This window comes from Dermochelys coriacea, chromosome 1 (assembly GCF_009764565.3).
Source record: "Dermochelys coriacea isolate rDerCor1 chromosome 1, rDerCor1.pri.v4, whole genome shotgun sequence".
NCBI lineage: Eukaryota > Metazoa > Chordata > Testudines > Dermochelyidae > Dermochelys > Dermochelys coriacea.
Window position 1 is genome coordinate 332,765,241 of NC_050068.2, and position 25,881 is coordinate 332,791,121.

The 25,881-nt window shown below is 39.8% G+C and overlaps 1 protein-coding gene across 2 annotated transcripts in view; it reads right to left on the bottom strand.

Moving 5' to 3' along the window:
* Window positions 1-381: 381 nt before the first annotated feature.
* HGF (hepatocyte growth factor) overlaps window positions 382-25,881 on the bottom strand; it is an 81,963-nt gene continuing 56,463 nt past the window's right edge. For both annotated transcript variants that reach the window (XM_038414031.2, XM_038414041.2), the window contains exons 10-18: window positions 22,373-22,475; window positions 20,995-21,134; window positions 18,235-18,273; window positions 17,602-17,698; window positions 14,062-14,136; window positions 11,811-11,954; window positions 10,072-10,178; window positions 7,640-7,785; window positions 382-3,813 (exon numbers count right to left, since the gene is read on the bottom strand). In XM_038414031.2, the coding sequence (XP_038269959.1) occupies window positions 3,640-3,813; window positions 7,640-7,785; window positions 10,072-10,178; window positions 11,811-11,954; window positions 14,062-14,136; window positions 17,602-17,698; window positions 18,235-18,273; window positions 20,995-21,134; window positions 22,373-22,475 (1,025 nt within the window). In that variant the 3' untranslated portion in view covers window positions 382-3,639. The remainder of the gene's footprint in view (window positions 3,814-7,639; window positions 7,786-10,071; window positions 10,179-11,810; window positions 11,955-14,061; window positions 14,137-17,601; window positions 17,699-18,234; window positions 18,274-20,994; window positions 21,135-22,372; window positions 22,476-25,881) is intronic.

A 25,881-nucleotide genomic window follows, 5' to 3' on the forward strand; every position in this document is an offset into this window, starting at 1 on the left:
GCAGCATCAAGACCACTCAGAGCTCTAATTCCCCGGGGAGTCATGAATTTGTTTTCAGATTAGGGTCAAGGGAAAAAAGTCTGGAGAGGAGGTTTGCAGTAACAAATCCAGATCCAGTGCTCAAAGAAAATCAATAATAAAGCTCCATTGACTTTAATGGGGCAGAACCAGCCCCTAAGTTTTTCCAAGTCCCATGTCAATTATTTATTATACTTTTGTCTGTTATCCCAGCCCCGGGACTAGTTATCCTTCTTGCAGGGATCAAATATTTGAAAAACAAAGGCTGAATTTGGGTTAAGACAATGTTAGTGATGGAGGTTTTTTCCTAATTACATGTTTCATACCCTTTATACAACTACCACCCAATTTTTCTCTTAAATGTGGCCCTGGCCAGAACTGCATCCACAAAGCCCAGGAAATGCCCATTTAAGTCAGTAAGAGGCTTTCCTGTTACTTCAATGAGCACTGGATCAGGCCCCTAGTTGTTTTAAAAAATATTGTTAAAACAATGAAAAAAATCCCTTAACAATGTCCTTTTGAAGGAGAATACTGTAGCTCTAACATTTGCCTGGTACAGTACCATTGGTACCAACAAGAAATATTCACAGGAATAAATGAAGTACAAATTAATTATCACGTCATTATTCTTCTCTTTCCTTGCTTTTCAGAGTGTCAAATTCCCTCTGTACTGAGAGAGAGCGCATGTACCTGATAAGCAAGTGCTTACAAACACATTAAGTTCTAGAGCATTGACTCTCACAACTCATTTTACTGAGATGCTGCCAGAACAACAGGTAAAATCCTTACACATTATCTAACAAAAAAACAGTATATTTATCATATATATATATAATATATATATATATATATATATATATATATATATAAAATCACATTGTCCTCTGCAACAGCAGAAGATTATAACTAAAAATACTTTAGGATCCAATTTATTTTATTTTGTTGGTAGACATAACAAAATGCCTGCAAATATAATACAGTGAGCACATAACAAGTCTTAGAATAGGAAAAGTAAATATGTCATTGTATACTTTATCCACGCTTTTCTCAATGGCACAAAGTAAAAACTCACTTGGAGTTCCTCATCTCTCCTTAAAAGTTAATCCTTTTCATTAAGATATAGTCAGCACATATTTAATGAGAATATACACTTTACATAAATGGCAACAATTTCTTGTAAGTGCTACAGGCTAAATCCTGCCCTCTACTGCACTGGAAAACAAGAGGAGCCAGAGGGAGAGTGTATGAAGCCTAATCCCCTTCACTAGCAGACCGAGTGGGAGGTACACCCAGCTAACATCCAGGCATACAAGTAATGAGCCAGAACCTAGAAGTCCTTATGAGTAGTCCTACTCATGTGAGTAGTCCCATTTTGGTCAGTGGGACTACTCACATGAGGAAGGATTTTCAGGAACATGCCTATTTATCTGCTTGCTGCAAGACCTCTTGCTTTGTGCCAGTAGATTGGTTTGGGTACTATTCAGGAAAGTATTTAACTATATAGTTAAGTCCCATTAAAGTCGAAATGCTATGCTGATGAGGGACAGTTTGGGGAATCAGCACCTTCACAGCCTCCCAAGGCAGCTCCCTGCATAGTTATTTTTACCAAGGCAGGATTCAGCCCTATGTCACTTGCATGTAATTAAGGTGAAACGTTCTTTACTTTTACACAGTGATGTCAGTTTAGGGGCTATGTAGTTAGATATGGTACATACTTTACAGTCTGCTATCTGAAACATATGCATTTACATAGTTCATGAATAAAGTAACAATGAAGTTCCTTATGCAATTTAATGTACAGTAGTAAGTACAATGGGATTATATAGTGTATCATTTTTTCCAGCAGGTACATGGTAATTAGTGCCATCTAACGTAAAATATTGCCATTTGTTAATTGTTTAGTACTTTTAGCTACACAATACATATTCTAAAGGAGCACAAGGAAACCTCATAAATGTTGACTATTTGTTCTCTTGCTTCATCTTTAGTATGGAAAATTATGGCCCTAGGTGTGCAAGCAGACATGTAACACAAGTAATTACACCATTAGTGACATGTTGCATACTTTACAACAGGCCAGATTCATCTCTGCAATAATTCTATTGGCTTCAAAGGAGTTCTACCAGAGATGTATTGTTTAACCAAATGTTTAGGTTTATCTTAAAGATAATAAAACACCTATAAATAAAACATATTTAATGTTACTGAAATCAAAAGATGTGTTCCATTTGATTTGAAATATTGGTTGTTTTAGTGGTTCTGTTTGTTAAATATGAAGGGCTGAAATTATGCCTTCAGACTGAGTATGTAATTTCCAATGCCCTCAGGCATACCGGAGGGCACAATTTGGTTTTAAATGCATTAATGACAACAGTATTCTTTTTTCCCCCCCTATTGATTCTATCAGCTCATGGTCAGATTCTACTCTTACTACCCTGCTGTAAATCCAGAGTTATTCCCCTTGAGTTACTGAGAAATCTGGCACTAAACTCTCTATTTCAATGCAATTAATTTTAACAGTAAAAATGGTCTGTCATTAGCTAATGAGGATACATTCCTGGGATCCTATGAAATACACGTTTAGGTGTTTTTTAAATATGAGGGTTCATCTACACTGCAGCTGGAGGTGCAGTTCCATATTTGATTGAGCTAGCACACTAAAAATAGCAGGGTAGCCACAACAGCATGGGCTAGCCACCTGATTGCAATCCCACCAGTGACTCTAGATAAGTATTCAGGAAGTTATCCCATGACATTGCCAGCACCACCACAGCTACACTATTTTTAACATGCTAGCTCAATCAAATCTAGCATGCATAGATTTGTGTAAATCTACCTGAGCAGTGAATTATACGTCCAGCTGCAGAGTAGATGTATCCTGGAACAATTAAAAAAAGATTGATAAGTTGCTAATCAACCCGTTTCTCTGTCTTGTCCCTTATCCATAGGGTATATTGTAATATCCCTTAGGACCGAAGTACAGAGCCAGATCCTATAAATCCTATGTAAAAGGAGCTCCCATTGATTTCAGTGAGAGCTCTGCTCATGGAGGGCTTGCAGGCCCACAATGAAATGAGCAAATAAAGAGATTATTTTTTAAGCTTAGCATTTAACATTTAAATTCTGCATATGGGGGAAGAGAATTAGTTCCATATACGCTGTTCTTGATCAATGCACGCAGCTCTCAATAGAACTTTTGCCACAAACAGAGAGTGTATATGGTACATAGCAAGAGTAAGGGGTGTTAAAGAAAACAAGCTTTCTTTGTATCTCATAGACAAGCTGATCTGAAGAAGCAGCCTAAAGAGGCCACATGAGCTATTTCCACAAAACACTTCTGCATTCAGCAATAGTATCTTTTCAATTTTGTTTATCCATTCAAGTATCTTCAGGAGATATGTCACCATACTTGCAGATACTGTAGCTCACTTCAACATCTATAAAACAACACTGATAGACAAAATCTTCAGAAAACACCCATAAATATCAATAGAAGATCAGGAAACTTGACTATCAAGTAGTTTTTTTTAAAAAATCATGGATCTTTACATTACACATTAATTTCATGCTCTCTGAAATCTTCATGTGAATGGAATTGGTGGTTTTGTGTGAAATATTCAGCTATAACTCAGATTTGTACGTCAACAAGATTTTGCGTATCCACTTGGAGTAATATGCCACTCTGACAAAAATCCCAGGACGATTTGGAATGGCGCATCCACGGCCAGGAACGATAACACCCACTATTATTTTCATCCTGTTTTGTTCACAGACCAAGGGGCCACCATAATCCCTCTAGGAAAAGAGAAATAAAGAACATTAATTTGTGAACTGCTAAAAGACCCAATTCCCCCTTGTTTTCTATGAGCTATTGGGTAGCACCCTACTCTAGGAACCTTTGGTAAGACTATCTAAGGCATGATATCTTCATTTATGCAGAGCATCACAAACAGGGCCTATATAAACAAACAGCAGGGTTGGCCCTAGGTTTTGTCAGGCCTCTATGCAAAGAGCCATGCAAGAGAGACCCCCATCCAGATACCTCTTCACCACTGATTGTAATTCTTCCAAATTTCTACATACAAACAATATTGCTTCTTTCTCTCAGCTACCTGGCAAGTGCAAAATATGTACAGTGTACATAAAAGCCATCCAGCAAACAGGACAGATGGTTGGAAAATCTCTGGTGCAATGCCAGGCTATTGATAGAAGGGTTCTGAGAGAGCCAGCAGTGCTATCCCTCTGTCACATGTTGGGCAGCAAGGCCCCCTGGGTACATAGAGCTGCATGCATTTGCACAGATGGCAAAGGCCACCACCAAGAATGATTCAGAAATGAATTAGCCACAGCTATAAAAAGGAGAGGACTTCTTCTCTCCTCAATGAACCCCATAACTCATTATTTTTAATGGGTGGTACACACATGCATCAATCCAAGCTCTACATGTATGATGGGAATTTTGCATGTGTGGACTAGCATGTTGTGCACTAACTGGCCTGGGTGGAACCTGCTGGCACATAAGAAAAATTCCCTAGTGCATGCTAATGTAGAGCCATTATAAACAGTATCATGTTAGCATGTACTAGAAAACTTTTAGTGTGCCTCTGCAGGGTCCATACAGTCCAGTGTGCAACAGACTAGCGTAACTAGAATTTATATCCCTCTGTTGCTCACTAATGCACTGTGTCGACAAGCCCTTAGTTAGCGATGACATTCTTTAAGTTTTGATTAGCTAATGAATGATAAAATCATGCAGTCTTCATTCACTGATGCCAGCGAGTAAGGACTGCAGGACTGGGCACTAAGAAGTGTTTGCATCGGATCTTGAAATACTGCCTTAAAACATAAAAGATAACAATCCTTGTATCCTCTCCAGATCACTTCAGAATTAACCTCTTGATTGACCTCTTCCAAATACAGCTGTTTTCTTAGCTCTTGCTGATTGCAGGCTAATTCACAGACTATGCCTGTATTATTATAGCATCACCAAACCTGCTAGTGAAATATTTATTGTCTGCTGGGCTTTCACCTGCCATTCTGACTTAATTTCCCTTAATCTGATAGCTCTGTTTTTCTGTTTGTTCCATACTGATAGATATTGCTCCAAGGGAAACACAGGAAGAATGAAACCATCGACTAGTTATAATCATAATTAATATTGATGTGCTTCATTTCTTCTTACATGAAAAAATGAAGAGCTAGATTTCCTGAGGACTTCTATGCAGGTGTGTCATTTATATCTTAGCACCATGAGAACTAATTGATAATGTTTAATTTTGAGGAAAATACTTTGTTATAACAAAATGATCCCACTGAGGAGTCATATTAACATGCTGCTACCTAAACAGGACCTGCCTCATGCAAGTTTTGGTGCTGTCCTTGGGTAGGGAAAAGTCCATTGTTTTATTTATATTGAACTACTTAAAACTTCCTTGTATCCATCTAAACCAAATGTGTACTCATGCTAGTGACTCTCTTCTCCACAGCTGGCAGACTGTCAGTCTAAAAATGATACATCACTACAATAATAGGATTTTGTACCTTTTCCTCTACATCCTAACAAATTCCCACTCAAAGGGACTGACTCAAACTCAAATGAAGTCTGTGAAAAGACTCTCCCTCACTTGACCTTGCTTTGGCTCAGGATGCAATTGAAAGATACCAACTTCTCTCACAAAGCTCCACTTTTCTATCTAGGAACAGAGCTACCATCTGCTGTGTCTTTTTTCCCCAGTAAGATCCCCACCACAATCAAGGATGAATGCCAATATATCCCAGAAGTGTATGCAACAACTAAAACTGCCCCAAATTCTGAATCTAATCTATTTCATAAAGCTGCAAACACTAAATCCCAGTAGTGGTTCCACAGATTGCGAGACATCTACCCTGAGAAGGTTGGAACTCTAAGGGCTTCCACTCTGTTCATAGCTCTCTCTTTCAACATCACAATGAGGTGACCTATTTTGTTAATTTCTTGGTCAACCCCTGACTTGGCTCAGCAGCTAACTTGATTGCAACCCTACTGGCACTTCAGATAAACTGCTGCTGCTGCTCACAGGGGGCCTGATGTTGCCACCTTATTTGGACTGCATATACTTACTCCACAAACAGATCCCAGTCCACCAAACCATGTGATTTAATCATGCTGAGTAAACTTAGCATGTGCTCAAGAACTTTGTTGGATTGGGGTCATAGTTCCATTGATTTCAGAGGAACTAAGAATAAGGAAATATCCAATGTGAGACAAGGTGGCAGAAAAGAGTCTTCCAGACAGACACCTTTGTTTGCAATAAGAAAAGGAGTACTTGTGGCACCTTAGAGACTAACACATTTATTTGAGCATAAGCTTTCGTGAGCTACAGCTTACTTCATCGGATGCATTTGGTGGAAAATACAGAGGGGAGATTTATATACACATACAGAGAACATGAAACAATGGGTTTTATCATACACACTGTAAGGAGAAAGAAAAGGAGTACTTGTGGCACCTTAGAGACTAACAAATTTATTAGAGCATAAGCTTTCGTGAGCTACAGCTCACTTCACCCTGAATAGACACCATCATAGGGCATAATCACATCAGCCACACTATCAGAGGCTCATTCACCTGCGCATCTACCAATGCGATCTATGCCATCATGTGCCAGCAATGCCCCTCTGCCATGTACATTGGTCAAACTGGACAGTCTCTACGTAAAAGAATAAATGGACACAAATCAGACGTCAAGAATTATAACATTCAAAAACCAATTGGAGAACACTTCAATCTCTCCGGTCACTCGATTATAGACCTGAGGGTGGCTATCCTTCAACAAAAAACTTCAAAAACAGACTCCAACGAGAGACTGATGAATTGGAATTAATTTGCAAACTGGATACTATTAACTTAGGCTTGAATAGAGGCTGGGAATGGATGAGTCATTACACAAAGTAAAACTATTTCTCCCCCCCCCACCCCCCACTGTTCCTCAGATGTTCTTGTTAACTGCTGGAAATAGCCTACCTTGGTTGTCACCATGAAAGGTTTTCCTCCTCCCCCCGCCCCCCCCGCCGCTGGTGATGGCTCATCTTAAAGTGATCACTCTCCTTACAGTGTGTATGATAAAACCCATTGTTTCATGTTCTCTGTGTGTGTATATAAATCTCCCCTCTGTATTTTCCACCAAATGCATCCAATGAAGTGAGCTGTAGCTCACGAAAGCTTATGCTCAAATAAATTTGTTAGTCTCTAAGGTGCCACAAGTACTCCTTTTCTTTTTGCGAATACAGACTAACACAGCTGCTACTCTGAAACCTTTGTTTGCAATGTGCATTGAAAGGAAATAGAGTAGCAGCCGTGTTAGTCTGTATTCACAAAAAGAAAAGGAGTACTTGTGGCACATTAGAGAGCTGTAGCTCACGAAAGCCTATGCTCTAATAAATTTGTTAGTCTCTAAGGTGCCACAAGTACTCCTTTTCTTTTTGAAAGGAAATAGTATCCATGCTTTCTTTTCACTTACAAATTAAATGCAGAGAGAATAATTAGGCAAACACCAGGAAAGTAATACTGGTAAAGTAAAAAACAACCCCTGAGCAGATGTTTGTAGATTCTTGCACTCTATCTATAACCATACTATTTTACCTCACATGGTCCAGTGCCAATGCCCTCAGCCCCAGCGCAAATTTCTGACTCGTTCACAGTAATCTTCCCTTTGAGATATTGGTTGCACTTCTCATTTCCCATAATAAATAGGTTCGCTACTCGGAGCAGGCCATCAAAGTGAATCACTAGCATTGAAAACAAGAGCAACAGTCAATTGTGCACAAATTATATTACATTTTAATGAAAATGAATACTAAGTACTAATACCGTTTATGCTGATATATGCCACTTTATCAGCTGCACATTCTCCCAAACTCTCCAGTAATACACATGCATGTTTTAGATTTCTTACATTTGTTACAGCTAAAAGACAGTAAGAAAGTGTGTCTGGAGTGTGTGTAATATTTTGAGATTATAATACCTGGAGATGTGTGTTGTACTTGTAAGAGTAAAAGACTGGAGTATGGATTTCTCGGTTCTATTTCCTAATCAACCAATGATTTGCTGTATGACTTTGAAAAAAAATCACTGAGGGTAAGATTGAGACTGTGGGTGCAATTCTGACTCCACAAAAATCAATGGGAGTTATGTCATTGACTGCAACAGAGCCAGGATTTCACCCTTTGTCTTGCCCTGAATAAAGGGCAATATGCAGTTGTGCCACCCTCAGATCAGCATAGGGAAGGAAATATGACTTAGGGTATGTCTACACTAGTCCATGCCAGCTGACTTGGGTTTGTGGGACTTGGCCTAATGGGCTGTTTAATTGCAATGTAGATGTTCAGGCTCTGGCTGGAGCCCAGGCTCTGGCACCCTGTAAAGTGGGAGGGTCCCAGAGCTTAGGATGCAGCCTGAAACTGAATATCTATACCACTATTAAACAGCCCCGCAGCTCAAGCTCCAGGAGCCCAAATCAGCTGGTATGGGCCAGCCATGGGTGTCTTATTGCAGTGTAGTCATGCCCTTACAAGCACAAATTCCTCCTCTCCCTTCACTGTTCAGCTACTCTGGATAGCACAGTATGGGTTGAAGTGCAGAACCCAGGTTCTGCTCACAATCCACTCATCTGTTTGAGAAAGAGGAAGTAGCAGCCCACTCTCCCTCCTTGTCTAGCAAGTCCTAGTGCCCCCCATCTCTAGTCCCTGTCCTAGATTTCCCCCACTTACAGTCCAAGACTCCTTGCCTAGCCATTCCTGGTTCCCAGCCCAACCCTCTAGACTCTTTGCCCCCAGTTTCCTTGCCCAGCCCATTCCAGTTCCCTCCTAGCTCCTCATCTGATCTGCCTCTGTCACATGCATCCCAAGACTCCAGCCACCTTCCTGATGTTCCCCATCCCCACTGGCTTCCAGTCCAGGTCTCTTTGCCCAGCCTTGAAGTCTTCAAATCACGATTTGAGGACTTCAATAGCTCAGACATAGGTAAGAGGTTTTTCGCAGGAGTGGGTGGGTAAGATTCTGTGGCCTGCTTGTGCAGGAGGTCGGACTAGATGATCATAAGGGTCAGTCCCTTCTGACCTTAGTATCTATGAATCTATAACCACAGTTCTCCCCCCAGCCCATCCCCCCACACACACACTCCAGACATTTGTCAGACCTGTCTCCCCTCCTCAACACCACCTCATGTTCCTTCCTATTGGTTCCTATCTCCTAATATCCTTGCCCAGCCAATCCCAGTCTTGCCCCCACAAACCATGAGTCCCATTTTCGCTCCTCACATTCCAACAGCCTCTAGTCCCAGTCTGCCCACCCCTACGTTCCTTGTCCGAATCTCCTCTCCCCAGCCCTGTTGCATTCCAGTCAGACAGCTTTCTCCTCCAGCAGGGCAGCATTGAGAGCACAGAAGAGACAGATTATTTGCTCTCAGTTCCAGTGCCCAGCCCTGGCCCTCAGCGGCCCAGGCCTGCAACTGCAGGGAAAGTCTTACTCATCCCTAGGCTGGAGCATGTGCTGCAAACAGACTTCAGCAGCTTTCCAGTTTAACTCTAAGCAATGTCCATTGAGCAATTTTTCAAAAGTTTATAACTTGGCCAAAATTGAACAGATTTTCACAGGGATGACAAAAGGAGCATCTCTGACACAAAGGCTACCTTCCCGCCAAATTTAAAATCCCTGACCAAAGTATGGGGCTGCTACAGCTTCTCAAAGAAAATGTCAACAGCATTTTTGAACATACACAAAACAATGCATTTTTCCCTAGCCTCATTCTCAGACACAGCTGAATCATTTTGGCTTAATTTTCCAATAATATTCAGCTTGATGAAGACATCGAGCAGGGAAAATTTCATCTGAAACAGTTATAGTTTGGCAATGTTATAAGCAATGGAAAACAAGATCTTATAATGGGACGTTTTAGGGAACTGCAATATTACGCAGTGCTACTAGCCTTGCCTTGCCTATAATACGTTGGGAATGGGAACTAAGCAGACTGTCAACATATATTGTTTCATTCAGTTTTAAAAACTATTATCTTACATCCTGTGTGTCCCCATCCGTAAACACTGCAGGTGGTCCTCTCTGGAATGGTACATCCAGAAATGGGCAATCTGATTAGATCCACAAAATTATTGAATACTGCAGCTCTGCAAAGAGAAAACAAAGAGTAGATATGATGGATCTTATATAGCATTTTAAACTACTTTTTTTAAAAAATATGATCTATGATATATCACAGTAATAATTAAAAATTGTGCCAAATATTCTGCTTTATTTTTCTTCTCATGAAAATCTGGGAGTTCCTTTTAACTATTTTTTGAATTGCAGATGTTACTTCTCAAGCAGCTTTTCCAAGTAGTACTGTTACCACTTTTATTCTGTTTAATTTGGGTTTTCTGTACAAAGATAAACAATGAAGGCATAAAGGGAATACCCTTAATTTGAATAAACATTTATGATAATATGACGGTACATATGAAGGGTCATATGTACAAAAGGAGTCACAATTTAGTGTTTATTTTATTCTATAAATTAAAACCACATGCCATTCTATTTAACTAGGCCTGATTATCAGGAAGAAAGATACATGTAGGGCATGATTTTTCAGAAATGGCATTTGTTTTTGTTGGTGCAGAAGGTGAATGTGCATTTTTAACACATGTCCAAGAATTTGGGCTCCATTCTGATGGAATGCTCATTAACTTGAGAATCAAACTACATGCACAACCCAGACTCTCTGGTTGCTGCTGTTCCACACAGTTATTGGGGCCACTGGATCAGCATAAAAATAGATCTGTGAGCCCACTCTTGGTTAGAGCAACTAGATGTCCCGATTTTATAGGGACAGTTCCGATATTCAGGGCTTTATCTTATATAGGAGCCTGTTACTCCCACTCCCCTGTCCTGATTTTTTATACTTGCTATCTAGTCACCCTACTCTTAGTCATCCCAACTGGGGCCTTTTATGCCAGACTTCATGGGATCAGTGTAGAAGCTGCTTCTTTAGTACATCGTGAGTGCACAGCTACCACTTTTCAGCTGTTCTGCTAGCAGACACCAGCATAACCCCTAAACAGAGACTTTGTACCAGACACAAGAATGACAGGTCAATTCCACCAGCAATGAATTGTTGGTACAAATATAATCTAACTACTATCCTTTGCACCAGCAAAAACTCAGGATGGCTGAAAAATCAGGCATATACTGTGAAGAATATTAAGCCAATCTCCAAAAAAAGAAAACAAAGATTAGCAACTAATCACAAAGTTATAAATCATATCACTGGGGGTAGAGTTGGTCAACATTTTTGTCAATGTTTTTCAATTAAAAATGGCTTTTCAACCACCAAAGAGAAAAAAATCCAGAGTTTTGTTTTCATCAACATTTTTCCATTTTTGAAGGGGGAAATTTTTTCTCTCTTTTTTTTTTTCATTTTATTTGGATGGGGAAAATCCTACTCTTTTGCTCTATTACTTTAACACACCCTTTTCCAGTGGGGTGGGAGAAGTTAAATACTGTAAAGGTTTTGTTATTTCTCCTCCCAAAAGGATTATTTTTGTTTAAAATAAATGAAAAATTTCAAACAAACTGAAAACATTGTTTCTTTTGAATTTTTTCATGATCTAGGCTTACTTTACCTTTTTATGACCAGCTGTAAGTGTGAGTTTAATCTATATGGACATAATCCGTATTGCTACTATCTAGGTCTGAGCCTACAGTTCTTTAGGCAAAACACTAATCAGTTGGAGATCCTGGAGTTAGCAATATTAAGAACTAACCTGGCAAGTTTCAATAACACCAGATCAGACCCTTCAGGTCCATACACCAACTGGGAGATATTCAGAACTTGTTTATGTTTCTCTTCTCTTCCTTTGATATTATGAACTCCAAGCCAAGCTTCATAGTCTTTCAAATCTTTGTACCTGAATAAGGCAAATTTAGTATGACACACTGGCATTTTACTTGGTCTAGTCTCAACACAAACTTTCTTTTTTGGTATGGTAACATTCACATATACATTGAAAGATATTAACTGTCACTCTTTGGTAGAGATGGACACACACTGCCATTTCCAAGTCAAATCATAACTTTTCCAAAAATTTCATTGCGTTCAGATATAGGGTTTTGGTTTGGAAATAAAGGCAAGCCATAAAGTTCACATCCAGTTCCAAAGTTTTCCAAAATCCAAAGGCATTTTGGTTAGCATCCATCTCCACTATTCCCGTATTCTCTCTCTCTTTTTTTTTTTGGTTTTGTACATTTTATATCAATTCCACCAACTGTAAGATTGTATTGTTTCACTTTGCAAGTACTGCAGCTTGAATGAGAATCTGTTTACTGGTTTTTAAAATTGTGACATCTAAGACAAGAACTACTGAAGTTTTATTTTTAAAAGTGGGAGTGATCTTGTAGCAGGTTACCCATCTTTTCTCCACTTCTATATTTGGATAAAAATATGCAGTTCATTTCCACATATATTCATGGCAGGCCTCTTAGTCTATACGCTGGAAGATGCTAGGTCAATAAATTAGAACATGTAGTAATTCAGCAGTGTATAGAGAGGGGAAAACAATATGGATAAAATAAGAACCAATAGAAACTTGCATCCAAAACTGATCCTTTAGGAAGACCCAACAGGTCATACTTTTAAAAATTATTTAGTTTTCATTTGCACAATGAAACTGGACTTCGTGATTTCAGCCAGTACCTAAAGAGGATGACCTGAAAGTTTGTTCTGTTTGTATTTCTAAGGCAGAATAAGAAAGCTCCAGAAATTTCATGACCTCTCAGAATTCTTGTGAATATTCAGATCTTATGGAGCAATGATGGCTAAGTAGTAAGGCCTGGATGCACAAAAGAAGTTAGGTGTGTAATGCTGAGCATCACAGCACCTAACTTTTAGATGTCTAGAAAATCACTGCAATTCACTAAGCCTGAGTTAGGCACTTTGGCTCCTATACAATGAATGGGGAGAGACAGGCTCCTTAGACTGATTCACAGAAACCCATATGCTAGGCAGGGAGCTGCTTAACTAGCCAATGGGAGATGCTGATCAAAGGTGAGTGTCAAGCCCCACCACCTCATAGAGATAGGCATTTAAGTCCAGACTGTAGGGAAGCACCTATGTCTGATAGCAATTCTCATCTGTGAATCCTCTCTTAGAGTTAGGCACCTTATGCCATTTTAGTAAGTTGCTGAAGAAAGGGAGGGAAAGAGGAGAAACTCACTCATACCTTTAGCTAACTCATAAGGATACTCACCTGGGAGGCTCCCAGTTGAAGTCTCCCTCCATCTGAGGGGGAGAAAAGATTTGAACTGAGATCTATCACTTCTCCAGTGAGTGATCTAACCACGGGGCTATGTGACATTTGGATACAGAGCTCCTTCAGTCTCTCCTGGTGAAGCTGTTGCACTTTGTATCAATAATTAGTCACGGGGGAAGGGGGAAACTTGATTCTGGCTCACTCATATCTTAGGTAATGCTCTAACCATCAGCCTATAAATTATTCTCATGCATGTTCTCTCTCTCCCTCCAATGACTCAATGGGTTCAAACTCTGCCACACAAGTCTTTCCTTTTAACTTCTTGTTTCCATTCTTTTAAGGGTTGGACGGATGGAATGTGCCACTACCTGTAGTTTTTCTTTCCTAATAATATCCAAACTTTCAGATTCTCAGTCAACTGAACCTTTGAACTTTCCAAGATTTGCCCAGGTTTGTATTATACTCTAGCAAATTCCCAGCAGTAGCATGAAATTAAATTTTATAAAGAGGCAATTGTCTAATCATCACACTTGAAAGAGACAGTTGTACTTCATACTTGTCTGTAAAATGTCCAGTGCTCTTTTGGAGCAATGATAATAATAATAAATGAATACCAAGGTTCCATAAAGACATTAATTATCAAGAGAGAAGGACTGAAGATAAAGCAAGAGAGAAGACTGCAGGGTTTAAAGGGAAGATGCATTGTGCCACAGGCTTAAAAGAAAGAAAATACATTTCAACAATGCAAATCTACAAACTACTGTACCGAGAAGGGAAACATTGTCTTGCTGTTAGAACCCAGTTTTCTTTTACCAAAGTACCTCCACAGATATGTTTATTCCTGGGGGGAAAAAAACACAGGGAAAAAATTTTATTATTTGGTTTTTATCAAGCCAAAACTTCTAGCAGCACTTCTAAGGCCACCATTCAGTTACACAATCATATTATTTAAATAAATTTAGTGCCATTAAAAGGTATATTGACAGCCCCAGAAAATGAAGATGTCCCTCTACAGTGCAGGTGAATTATGGATAATACTGTAGCAATGTAGGCTTCGCTCAGGCTGCCCCACCAACCTGACTATCTCTAGAGATGAGAGGGAATTTCATTTCTCTGTTCATTCATTTTTTGGCCTCAATGCTTAGACTAAAATAAGGGAGCCAAATGTAAAACTGTGATGTGGCTCTCTGTCTAGTAGGAACTGGACTGAAATTACCAGCTCATTTCAGACAGGCCCCTAAACTGCCACCAGATGGTAACAACATTTGGTCATTACTCAACTAGATCATATTCCAAGTATTGACCTAAAGGTGGAAAGTTCCTATTTGATTACCAGTCCCTTGGGTTATCCAGTCCCCACATACTTCAATTGGAAACAATCTGCAATGTGTGATGACCTGTGCGAGATTATAGAAACTGTGGCATACTATATCATGTAAAATTAAAAGGATTAAATATGACAGATATTCCAGGAATAAAGAAGAGAATTTGGAATGCAGATTAATTAGTTTGCTTCTTTCTACTTCCAAAATAATTATATTTATTTACTGCCGCTCTTTGGAAGGAGATACATCAGTGTTCTGGGAAAAGCTTAACTTCTCACATTTTATAAATTCAAATCATACAGATGTTGAAAGCTTTAGCAAGAACTATTGGAATGAGCCCAAATTCACTTATGGTTATTCTATGTTGCAGTTCAAAGATAGCAGACTAACACAGATGTTTGCCTTCTACTTCTTTTTGGACTGTATTTCGGCTAGGGAACAACAAGTTGGGTTCTTTTTAAAAGAAAGATTCTACCCAGATTCCCTGTAACTGCATCATAAGTAAGAGTACATATAAACTTTTTGTCAGTGTCACTTGGCCAGATTGGCATTATCTCATTTAGAAGTTGTGACTGGTACATACACAGTGGCATACACAGAGGTCAAAATGCTGCTTTAACAGTGGCACAAATTCAGAGTAACTTCTCTTCAGATGAAGTTACTCCAGATTTACTTAAATGTAATCAGTAACAGAATCTGGCCTAGATCTCAGGATGCTCAGGGTAATTAATTTTCTTTACATTTTAGAGATGGGCCTTAGCTGCAAAATATGGGCCCAGATCTGGGTTTCAAGCACCCCAAAGTTTAAAGAGCTTCAACTCTGAGTTTGGTTTTGCCCATTTTAACACTTTCTAATGTTTTCAAAACTAGGATTAGAAGACTGATTTGATTTTAAAATTCCCCCCCTCAAAAAAAAAATGTTCCAGCGTGATCTGAGGTTTTGGTTCAGACCTCTATTTTAATTAGTGGGTTTGTTTCTAACAATACAACAGTTGAATAATAAAACCATATTCTTATTAACCAACAAAGTATTTTTCAATCATAAATTTGTTCCTTGTGAATTTTACTCATCCTCCCTACTACCAAATAAAAGAAAAGCTTTTTGGAATTCATCTTTCAGTAAAAGACCCCATAATCTTTTAAATGTCTCTGGTCATTCCCCCAGCCACTGGTCATTCTGTCTCTCTTGAGCATATATTGTGGTATGGCCTGAGACACAGTGTCCAAAGACACATTCCAATTGGCCAGTGGCTAGGCTTTTTCAATTATGTCACCTGTGCAGCAACACCTGACAATGCACAGATGAAGCATCATCATCAAAAACCCCCACAAAATGAAGCTGCTATGTCCATTATGGGTATGGGATAGAGAAAAGTTAACAGAGGAAGGGCAACAAAGACAGTTAGGGCCGCAAGAGAGGTACTAGTGGCAGGTGGACAGAGGGAAGCACTGAGGGCAAATATATTAGAGATTTAGACAGCCTAATCCTCCAAAATGCCTTTTCTGCAGCAGTTTGTGGCCTGCAAGCTACTTTTAACCCACTTGCCAGAGTAAAAGCTAAACTGGGAGTTGCTTTTGGTGAACAAATATTAAAGGGGAGAATCAAGACACTTGCCATAGTAGACAGGTAGGAAATAGTTTTGGAAAGGGTCAGAAACGTGCATATATAATAGACTTTGGGCAGCTGTGGGGTGAGAGAAAAGCCATGACCACTCCTTCCTTTTCCTTTCCTCGGTCATATAACAAACCTCCTTTTCCTTCTTTGCTTGCATGTGCTGAACACACTTGTCTGGTTCAACATAGCACAGGTGCACCTTCCCTGCTTTGTCAGTAGTCCAGCTGAAGTCAATGCTTCACATGTTAAGCATGCACTTAAGTGTTTTGCTGGATCACACCAGCCTTGCAGGATCAATCCCACAGCCAGCTGATCAGCAGCTTATTCAAGAGGACAAAAACATTGTTTTTGCGACAGACCCTGGAAATACTATAAATGATAATTATTTGTATTTTGGCAGTGCCGAGGAACCCCAGTCATGGACTGCGACCTTATTGTGCTAAGTGCTGTACAAACGCAGAACAAAAAGTTGATGCAACATACCTGTTATTCAGGGAACATGGTCACCATAGAACAGTTTGATCATCCAAAATTAGCTTTTCTAATAGAAAGTGAGTTGGGGATGAGAGGGAGTACAAAGGGCTCAAATAGTCCATGGAGCTTTAAAGAAAGGCTAATACAGCTATCAAAATAGTACAGAAATATACATCAATTGGAAAAGGCAAACAAATGAGTTAGGAACTGCATTTGTGGAGGAGCAGAATAATGAGTTTAAGGAACATGGATTTTTTTATGTTGGGAGTTCTTCATACCAAACAGAGAACAATATGAGATAAACTATTACTGTAACTTTATTGAATAAGATCTTGCATAATGTAATATACATTTCCATCTGTGGACATTAGGATCTTGTTTTACAGGGAGAAAAGGGATTTCCTTATTGCCCATATTTATTTCTCATACATATTGCATTTCAATTGTATGCAACGAGATGAACAGATAACCTTAAAATTTGACACTGGTTTAAATCCTGTATGTCAGCTTAAATCTTAACGTACTGCCGTTAAACTGCAGAAGGCAACATGCAACTCAGTTTTCTAACAAGAGTCACTGAAACAAACATTTTAAGGCTAGATGTGATGCCAATGATATAAATGGATCTACAGTAGCTAATCTGGAAAGCAGAAGGTTATGCATGTTTTATAAAGAACAGTTCTTATACATAGGACAGAAATAATGAGCTTATAACCAGTTCATTGACAAGAAGAATACAGACTTTGATTCAACAGTTGTTCCAGCATATTTATACTTTGCTTATGCAGTGTTTAACCACAATCTACATGTGTCTTTACTGAGGTCTATGTTTTAGTGTAACCTCAAACCTATTTTTTTTTTAAGTAGGGTCATCTTGATAAATGATAGTTACCTGTATGCCAAACTAACCATCCATCCTTCATTAGTTTGGGTTGGGATTCCATTTACAACTCTCAAATGTTTTGTTGAGGCACAAGAAATGACAGTATCTGAAAGCAGGTCCAGAGATCACATTTTACTAAAAACAGCGGTAGGAAATCTGTACAGTTGCACATAAGGACCACAGGAAGGTCAATTTTTTAACAAACAGATTTTTTTTCTCTCTACTAAAAGCATTCAAAATTACATCACTTGGAGTGGCAGTAGGTCAGCTAATATTTAAACAGGCTGCTGGCATAAAAACATTTAAATAGTTTTATTGTTGAAATTCATGTAATTATATAGCTAATACTGAAAGCTAGCACCATATCTCACCAGTTGGAAGAGTGAGTTTAAAAATGTATATCACAGAACACCATAAAGGTATCAGCTTGCCAAGGAATTTTAAGTGTTTCTTTTGTAAATCTCATTTTCTTAAGCCTAGAAGTAATTTGCTTTCTTTAGCTGATATTTTGGCATGCCAGTCAGAAAGGATTGGCTAGTTTTAAGGAACTTATTGCTTTAGCTCATACATATACACAGAAACACTCAAAGAAAGTGGAACTATCATAATGGGACATACAGTATATATGTAATAATTACTTACGATCTAAATTGGTTGTAGTAGGAGTTGTATCACCTTCACCTAGCAGACACACAAGACGTCCATAACAGTGAAAAATAAAAGAAAGTCTAAAATTAAGAGGAGTCATAACAGAAAAATAAATGTTATGTTACTGATTTTAATAGTTCACAAAGATTAAGGCTTAAATGAGCTTTGGAAAACGCCACAAAGGCATAGAGGCAAGGAAGGGGGTAGAATTTAATTTCAGAAAAAAATTAGCAACATTTAGAAATGTTTATTTCACATTTTTCCTCTTGGCTTAATTTTGGATACATCTGAACTACACGGACATTTACCAATATATGCATCTGGTTTCACATAAGCATTGGCCAATACTAATAAATAAGGCTGGTGTTATGAAAAGGAGTTAGTTGTCCAAATCCAACTGACTTTTCAAGGAAGCTGGGTTCCTAACCCTCTGGAAAATCTAAATCTTATTTACATATTGATATTAGGGAAAATTTATATGAAGCCAAATTTGTTATCCGAAGATCAACTCTATAATCCAGTTATGTTTTTTAAACTGCTTAAGCTTTGTTCAAGTTAGAACTTTCACCTCTAACTCTGGGGTTTGAATCCAGAAGTAGCACTGGCAGTGGTGACCAAAAATAATTACCATTGCTACATAGCTCACTAGTGCTTGCTGTAAACCGGGGTGGCCAACCTGAGCCTGAGAAGGAACCAGAATTTATCAACGTACATTGCCAAAGAGCCACAGTAATACGTCAGCAGCCCCGCATCAGCTCCTCCACCCCACTCCTAGCGCCTCCCGCCCACCGGCAGCCCCACGATCAGCGCTCCCTCTCTCTCCCCCCGTACCTCCTGATCAACTGTTTCATGGTGTGCAGGAGGCTCTGGGGAGAGGGGGAGGAGTGAGAGCATGGTAGGCTCGGGGAGGGGGTGGGAAGGTGTGGAGTAGGGGCAGGGCCTGTGGCAGAGCCAGGGGTTGAGCAGTGAGCACACCCTGACCCACTGGAGAGTTGGCGCCTGTAGCCCCAGCCCCAGAGTCGGTGCCTATACAAGGAGCTGCATATTAACTTCTGAAGAGCCGCATGTGGCTCCGGAGCCACAGGTTGGCCACCCCTTCTATAAAGAATCCAAAAGTACTAATAATAAAATCAAAAGCTGAATAGATTTGACATTTGTTCGACTATTTCTTTTCCTCTACACTGACAAAACAAAAACAAAACACCTTTCCCAGTTTCTTTACTTTCAACAGATATAACACCTGAATCAGAGGATCTCCTTCTAAGGGCTGGTCTACACCTAAAACTTAGGTTGACCAAGCTGTATCACTTGGGGTGTGAAAAATTGAGAGACCTAGTTGAGTCAACCTAAGCCCCAGTAGACACCACTAACTCAATGGAAGAATTCTTCCCTCAACCTAGCTACTGCCTCTCAAGGGGATGGATCTCGTACAGCAATGGAGAAACCCCTTCCTTCACTGAGGCAAATATCTACACTACAGCTGTGTAGCTGCAGCAATACTGCTGTAGCGCTTGTATTGTAGACATAGCCTGAGCATAGCTGTAGTGTTAGGGTCTGAAAAAATTGCTCTTAGGAATTAGTGTGATTTTATTCCTAAATCCTAGAGAGCATAGGAACACATTTCTGCCTTAACCAAGAGCCTATTTTACTGTTGAAATGTTCTCCCAGGTTATGAAGCATTTCCAGTTTTAAGATACAAAATGAAGATAAACATCTTTCAAACTTAAATGCAAATTCCATATTTCGCATCATGAACTTTTCCCCCCACTAAATCTCAATTTTTCCAATCCCTTTTCTTTATGTTTATTTACACCATTTAATTTTAACATATGATCTTACTGAAAATGACTTCCACAATATTTGCCAAGAGGGGGAACATTACATCATTCTATAAAACCTTAAAGGGAGTACCCCATACATATATCTGTGGTTTTATTCCATATATAATGTATACTGTGTTTTGAGATGTAAAAATTCACACAGAGAAACACACACACACACACACAAATAAAAGGCAATGAGTTTGTACTTTCTTGCTTCATATTTAAGACTATCAACTATAGCAATTGAGTATAATGGCAAATAAACTCTTTGTACACTGAAACAAAGATTTCTTTAAGATTTGTCTCCTTTGATCACTTGAGTTATTTAAATAGTACTGTAGAAATTTGGGCAAATTATGCTATCCAGGTATTTATATGAACCCCACTTTCCCCCAGAATCTGAGCACCTCATGCTCATTTATGTATTTATCCTCCCAGCACCCCTATGAGGTAGGCAAGAGTAATAATCCTTTTACACATGGGGAATTGATGCACCAAGAGGCTAAGTGATTTGCCCAAGGTCACATGGGAAGTCTGTGGCAGACAGAAAAGGGAACTGAACCTGGGTCTCAGGAGTTCCAGGGTAACACCCTAGCCCCTGAATCATCATTCTTCCTCTCCTTCCTTGACTATCACTGGTAATCTTTCAGTGGGCAGGATTCTTTCATCTGTTACATCCCTTTTGTCCTGCTGTGGCAGCATAAATGAGCCTCAGAGCCAGTCAAGGGAGAATCTCCCTGGCACATGCTTTGCCCAAGGCATTTTCTCCCCACTGCCCCCAACTAATGCACAAATTATTCATGATAAGAGTTTAAGTTTTGTGATGCCACATGTAACAGCCAGAACAAAGACAAATGTAAATAAAAACAGGATAGCCGACATTATACCGCTGACAGTAATTCCCAAGTTGCAAGGCATCTTCAATGCTTACATCGAGAAACTGGGCAGTAGTCCCAGGGAATGAGAGGATTACTTGTGTAGCACCAGGGACCATGAGCATCATCATCTGGATTGCGGCAGTAGTTTTTCTTCAATTTACTAATATCTGGTTCCCTGAATACTGGTATGTGCCTACAGAAGAAAACATGCTACCAATAAGTATGTTGCTATGAACATTCGCTTTAAGGAGTGGCAGGAAAATTAATTTCCTCAGCTCAATATGAAGAAACCTAGCACAAAGCTCCGTATTCAGGCTGTGTGCTCAATGGGAGGCTTTGGGCCCCATTAAAGAGCAAATCCTATTTCCTTTTAATTAGGTGGGAGTGGCTGGTGAATCAGGATTCCAAGTTCCACACCAGAGATCGAAAGAGGCCTAAAAATTCATCCACATGCCTTAAAGATCCGCTCGTAGTGTTTTCAGAGTATGCATGCACACACGCATACATGTGCATAACAACAGGACTTCTCTTCCATCTAAACTGTAGAGATTTTCTACTTATGCTGATGAGAGTGGGATGAGCCAATCAAAGCAGACAGTTTACAGGTCCCAGTTAGAACAGACATATTTATACATTCAGTTCATGACAAATCCCTTCAATATAATTGGTTAATAACAGCAGTCAACACAAGTGTATAGCAATTCACGTATTGTACAGTGAGAAATAACCAGAGAGTGACTACACAAACTAAACACACAACACAAATCAGAAAGCAGTGAATTGCATTACTGTGTGGAATCCCTGCAAGCTGAATGGCTGAAACAGTTCCATTTGTGATTATTCTTGTGAGCAGGGTGTTGTACCTTTAAGGCATCTGCACTTTTTGCTGTGGAAGTTATGTAGAGCCCCTTTCTGAGCAAGCTGAATTGGTGCTTAGAATACAATTGAGCTATGGACAGCCCAGAGAGCTCTTATTCTTGCTTAGAATCTTTTTTGGGTTGTTTATCCATTTTCATCTTAAAACAAACTTGAAACTATGCCTATTAAACTAAGTTGCCTTTTTCACCACCAATCATCTTGGCTTTCCATTGAAGTCAATGGGACTTGAGGATGCTCAGCAGGGAGCACTCAGCAACTAGCACTACTCATCCTTAGGGAGCAACTATGCTACATTCCCTACCCTCCTCTCCCACAACTTTAAAAGGGCAGAGACGGGAAAATCCCTAGCATTGAATGTACTGGCTATGAGATCCCAAAGTCTTGTAATTAGTGGCAAGCCTGAACAAAGACACATTGTACAATATACTTAAATGTTGAAGGAAATTATGCTGGGAACTCCAGGGGATATTTTGAAGTGTTTGCATAAGACAATGAGGTGCCAATTGGAGGTGATGTTTGTACAGGACTCATTTATGTCTTGTAGCTACACACCTCCTTAAATCATCAATATTCTTGTCCCACATAGAGCATGTTAATCCAGATCTTGTTTTAGATAAATTCCCCATGTAATTCTTGCCATTCCCACGATAGCAATCTGGAAAAAGAATATTGAGAAAAAGAAATGTTGAAGGAACTTGTGCAATAATGAAAAGAAAGTTGTTCTTTTACAGCAAGCATCCACATAATTAAAGATAATCAAATGCTATATTTAGCAGACACTATACAAGATAAAGCAAACATAACCAAAACCAGAAAACAAATTAATGAGAGAAAGTCAACCTTTCTGAAATGAGATGATATATCCCCTTCTTGAGGCCTAGAGTCTTAACTACAGTATGCAACAACTTACTTTTACTGTGTCTTTCTTAGATAAATTGGAAGCTTTTCAGTTTAAATATAATTTGCTTACAGTTAACTTAAAAGGGTCACTGCAAATTATTCTACTTCTAAAAGCTGCCAGGATATGTTGTGCTCTTTTTAAAAAGTCCAGATGTCCTCAACAGAACTGAGAACAAAACTTCTGAAGTCATTAAGGAGAGGTTCTGGATTTTGGCAGCAATAGATAACATTGGAGTTTTTCTGTTCTCTGGCATGGCCAAAGAGTAGTGCACCTTCAACTTAAATACAATTTAAAACATGCATTGATAATGAAGCATAAATTATGTTTATTGTATGATGTGCTGTCACCAAGCATTTATGTGTAAAATAATTTGAAATGGTCAATAACATAAGACTTTATGTATAAAATGATTGATTTAAATGGTCAATATTTTAATTCCAAACAGACTCCCCCCGACACACTTTTGTTTTTTTTTTTGTTTTTTTTTTACAAACACAAAAAAAGAGAAAAGAAAAGGAGTACTTGTGGCACCTTAGAGACTAACAAATTTATTAGAGCATAAGCTTTCGTGAGCTACAGCTCACTTCATCGGATGCATTTGGTGGAAAAAACAGAGGAGAGATTTATATACACACACACAGAGAACATGAAACAATGGGTTTATCATACACACTGTAAGGAGAGTGATCACTTAAGATAAGCCATCACCAGCAGCAGGGGGGGGAAAGGAGGAAAACCTTTCATGGTGACAAGCAAGGTAGGCTAATTCCAGCAGTTAACAAGAATATCAGAGGTTTCAGAGTAGCAGCCGTGTTAGTCTGTATTCTCAAAAAGAAAAGGAGTACTTGTGGCACCTTAGAGACTAACAAATTTATTAGAGCATAAGCTTTCGTGAGCTACAGCTCACTTCATCGGATGCATTTGGTGGAAAAAACAGAGTAGAGATTTATATACACACACACAGAGAACATGAAACAATGGGTTTATCATACACACTGTAAGGAGAGTGATCACTTAAGATAAGCCATCACCAACAGCAGGGGGGGGAAGGAGGAAAACCTTTCATGGTGACAAGCAGGTAGGCTAATTCCAGCAGTTAACAAGAATATCAGAGGAACAGTGGGGGGTGGGGTGGGAGGGAGAAATACCATGGGGAAATAGTTTTACTTTGTGTAATGACTCATCCATTCCCAGTCTCTATTCAAGCCTAAGTTAATTGTATCCAGTTTGCAAATTAATTCCAATTCAGAAGTCTCTCGTTGGAGTCTGTTTTTGAAGCTTTTTTGTTGAAGTATAGCCACTCTTAGGTCTGTGATCGAGTGACCAGAGAGATTGAAGTGTTCTCCAACTGGTTTTTGAATGTTATAATTCTTGACGTCTGATTTGTGTCCATTCATTCTTTTGCGTAGAGACTGTCCAGTTTGGCCAATGTACATGGCAGAGGGGCATTGTTGGCACATGATGGCATATATCACATTGGTAGATGCGCAGCTGAACGAGCCTCTGATTGTGTGGCTGATGTGATTAGGCCCTATGATGGTATCCCCTGAATAGATATGTGGACAGAGTTGGCAACGGGCTTTGTTGCAAGGATAGGTTCCTGGGTTAGTGGTTCTGTTGTGTGGTGTGTGGTTGCTGGTGAGTATTTGCTTCAGATTGGGGGGCTGTCTGTAAGCAAGGACTGGTCTGTCTCCCAAGATCTGTGAGAGTGATGGGTCGTCCTTCAGGATAGGTTGTAGATCCTTGATGATGCGTTGGAGAGGTTTTAGTTGGGGGCTGAAGGTGATGGCTAGTGGCGTTCTGTTGTTTTCTTTGTTGGGCCTGTCCTGTAGTAGGTGACTTCTGGGTACTCTTCTGGCTCTGTCAATCTGTTTCTTCACTTCAGCAGGTGGGTATTGTAGTTGTAGGAATGCATGATAGAGATCTTGTAGGTGTTTGTCTCTGTCTGAGGGGTTGGAGCAAATGCGGTTATATCGTAGCGCTTGGCTGTAGACAATGGATCGAGTGGTATGATCTGGATGAAAGCTAGAGGCATGTAGGTAGGAATAGCGGTCAGTAGGTTTCCGATATAGGGTGGTGTTTATGTGACCATCGACTATTAGCACCGTAGTGTCCAGGAAGTGGATCTCTTGTGTGGACTGGTCCAGGCTGAGGTTGATGGTGGGATGGAAATTGTTGAAATCATGGTGGAATTCCTCAAGAGCTTCTTTTCCATGGATCCAGATGATGAAGATGTCATCAATGTAGCGCAAGTAGAGTAGGGGCATTAGGGGACGAGAGCTGAGGAAGCGTTGTTCTAAGTCAGCCATAAAAATGTTGGCATACTGTGGGGCCATGCGGGTACCCATCGCAGTGCCGCTGATTTGAAGGTATACATTGTCACCAAATGTGAAATAGTTATGGGTCAGGACAAAGTCACAAAGTTCAGCCACCAGGTTAGCCGTGACAGTATCGGGGATACTGTTCCTGACGGCTTGTAGTCCATCTTTGTGTGGAATGTTGGTGTAGAGGGCTTCTACATCCATAGTGGCTAGGATGGTGTTTTTAGGAAGATCACCAATGGACTGTAGTTTCCTCAGGAAGTCAGTGGTGTCTCGAAGATAGCTGGGAGTGCTGGTAACGAAGGGCCTGAGGAGGGAGTCTACATAGCCAGACAATCCTGCTGTCAGGGTGCCAATGGCTGAGATGATGGGGCGTCCAGGATTTCCAGGTTTATGGATCTTGGGTAGCAGATAGAATACCCCAGGTCGGGGCTCCAGGGGTGTGTCTGTGCGGATTTGTTCATGTGCTTTTTCAGGGAGTTTCTTGAGCAAATGCTGTAGTTTCTTTTGGTAACTCTCAGTGGGATCAGAGGGTAATGGCTTGTAGAAAGTGGTGTTGGAGAGCTGCCTAGTAGCCTCTTGTCCATACTCCGACCTATTCATGATGACGACAGCACCTCCTTTGTCAGCCTTTTTGATTATGATGTCAGAGTTGTTTCTGAGGCTGTGGATGGCACTGTGTTCTGCATGGCTGAGGTTATGGGGTAAGCGATGCTGCTTTTCCACAATTTCAGCTCGTGCACGTCGGCGGAAGCAGTCTATGTAGAAATCCAGGCTGCTGTTTTGACCTTCAGGAGGAGTCCCCCCAGAATCCTTCTTTTTGTATTGTTGGCAGGAAG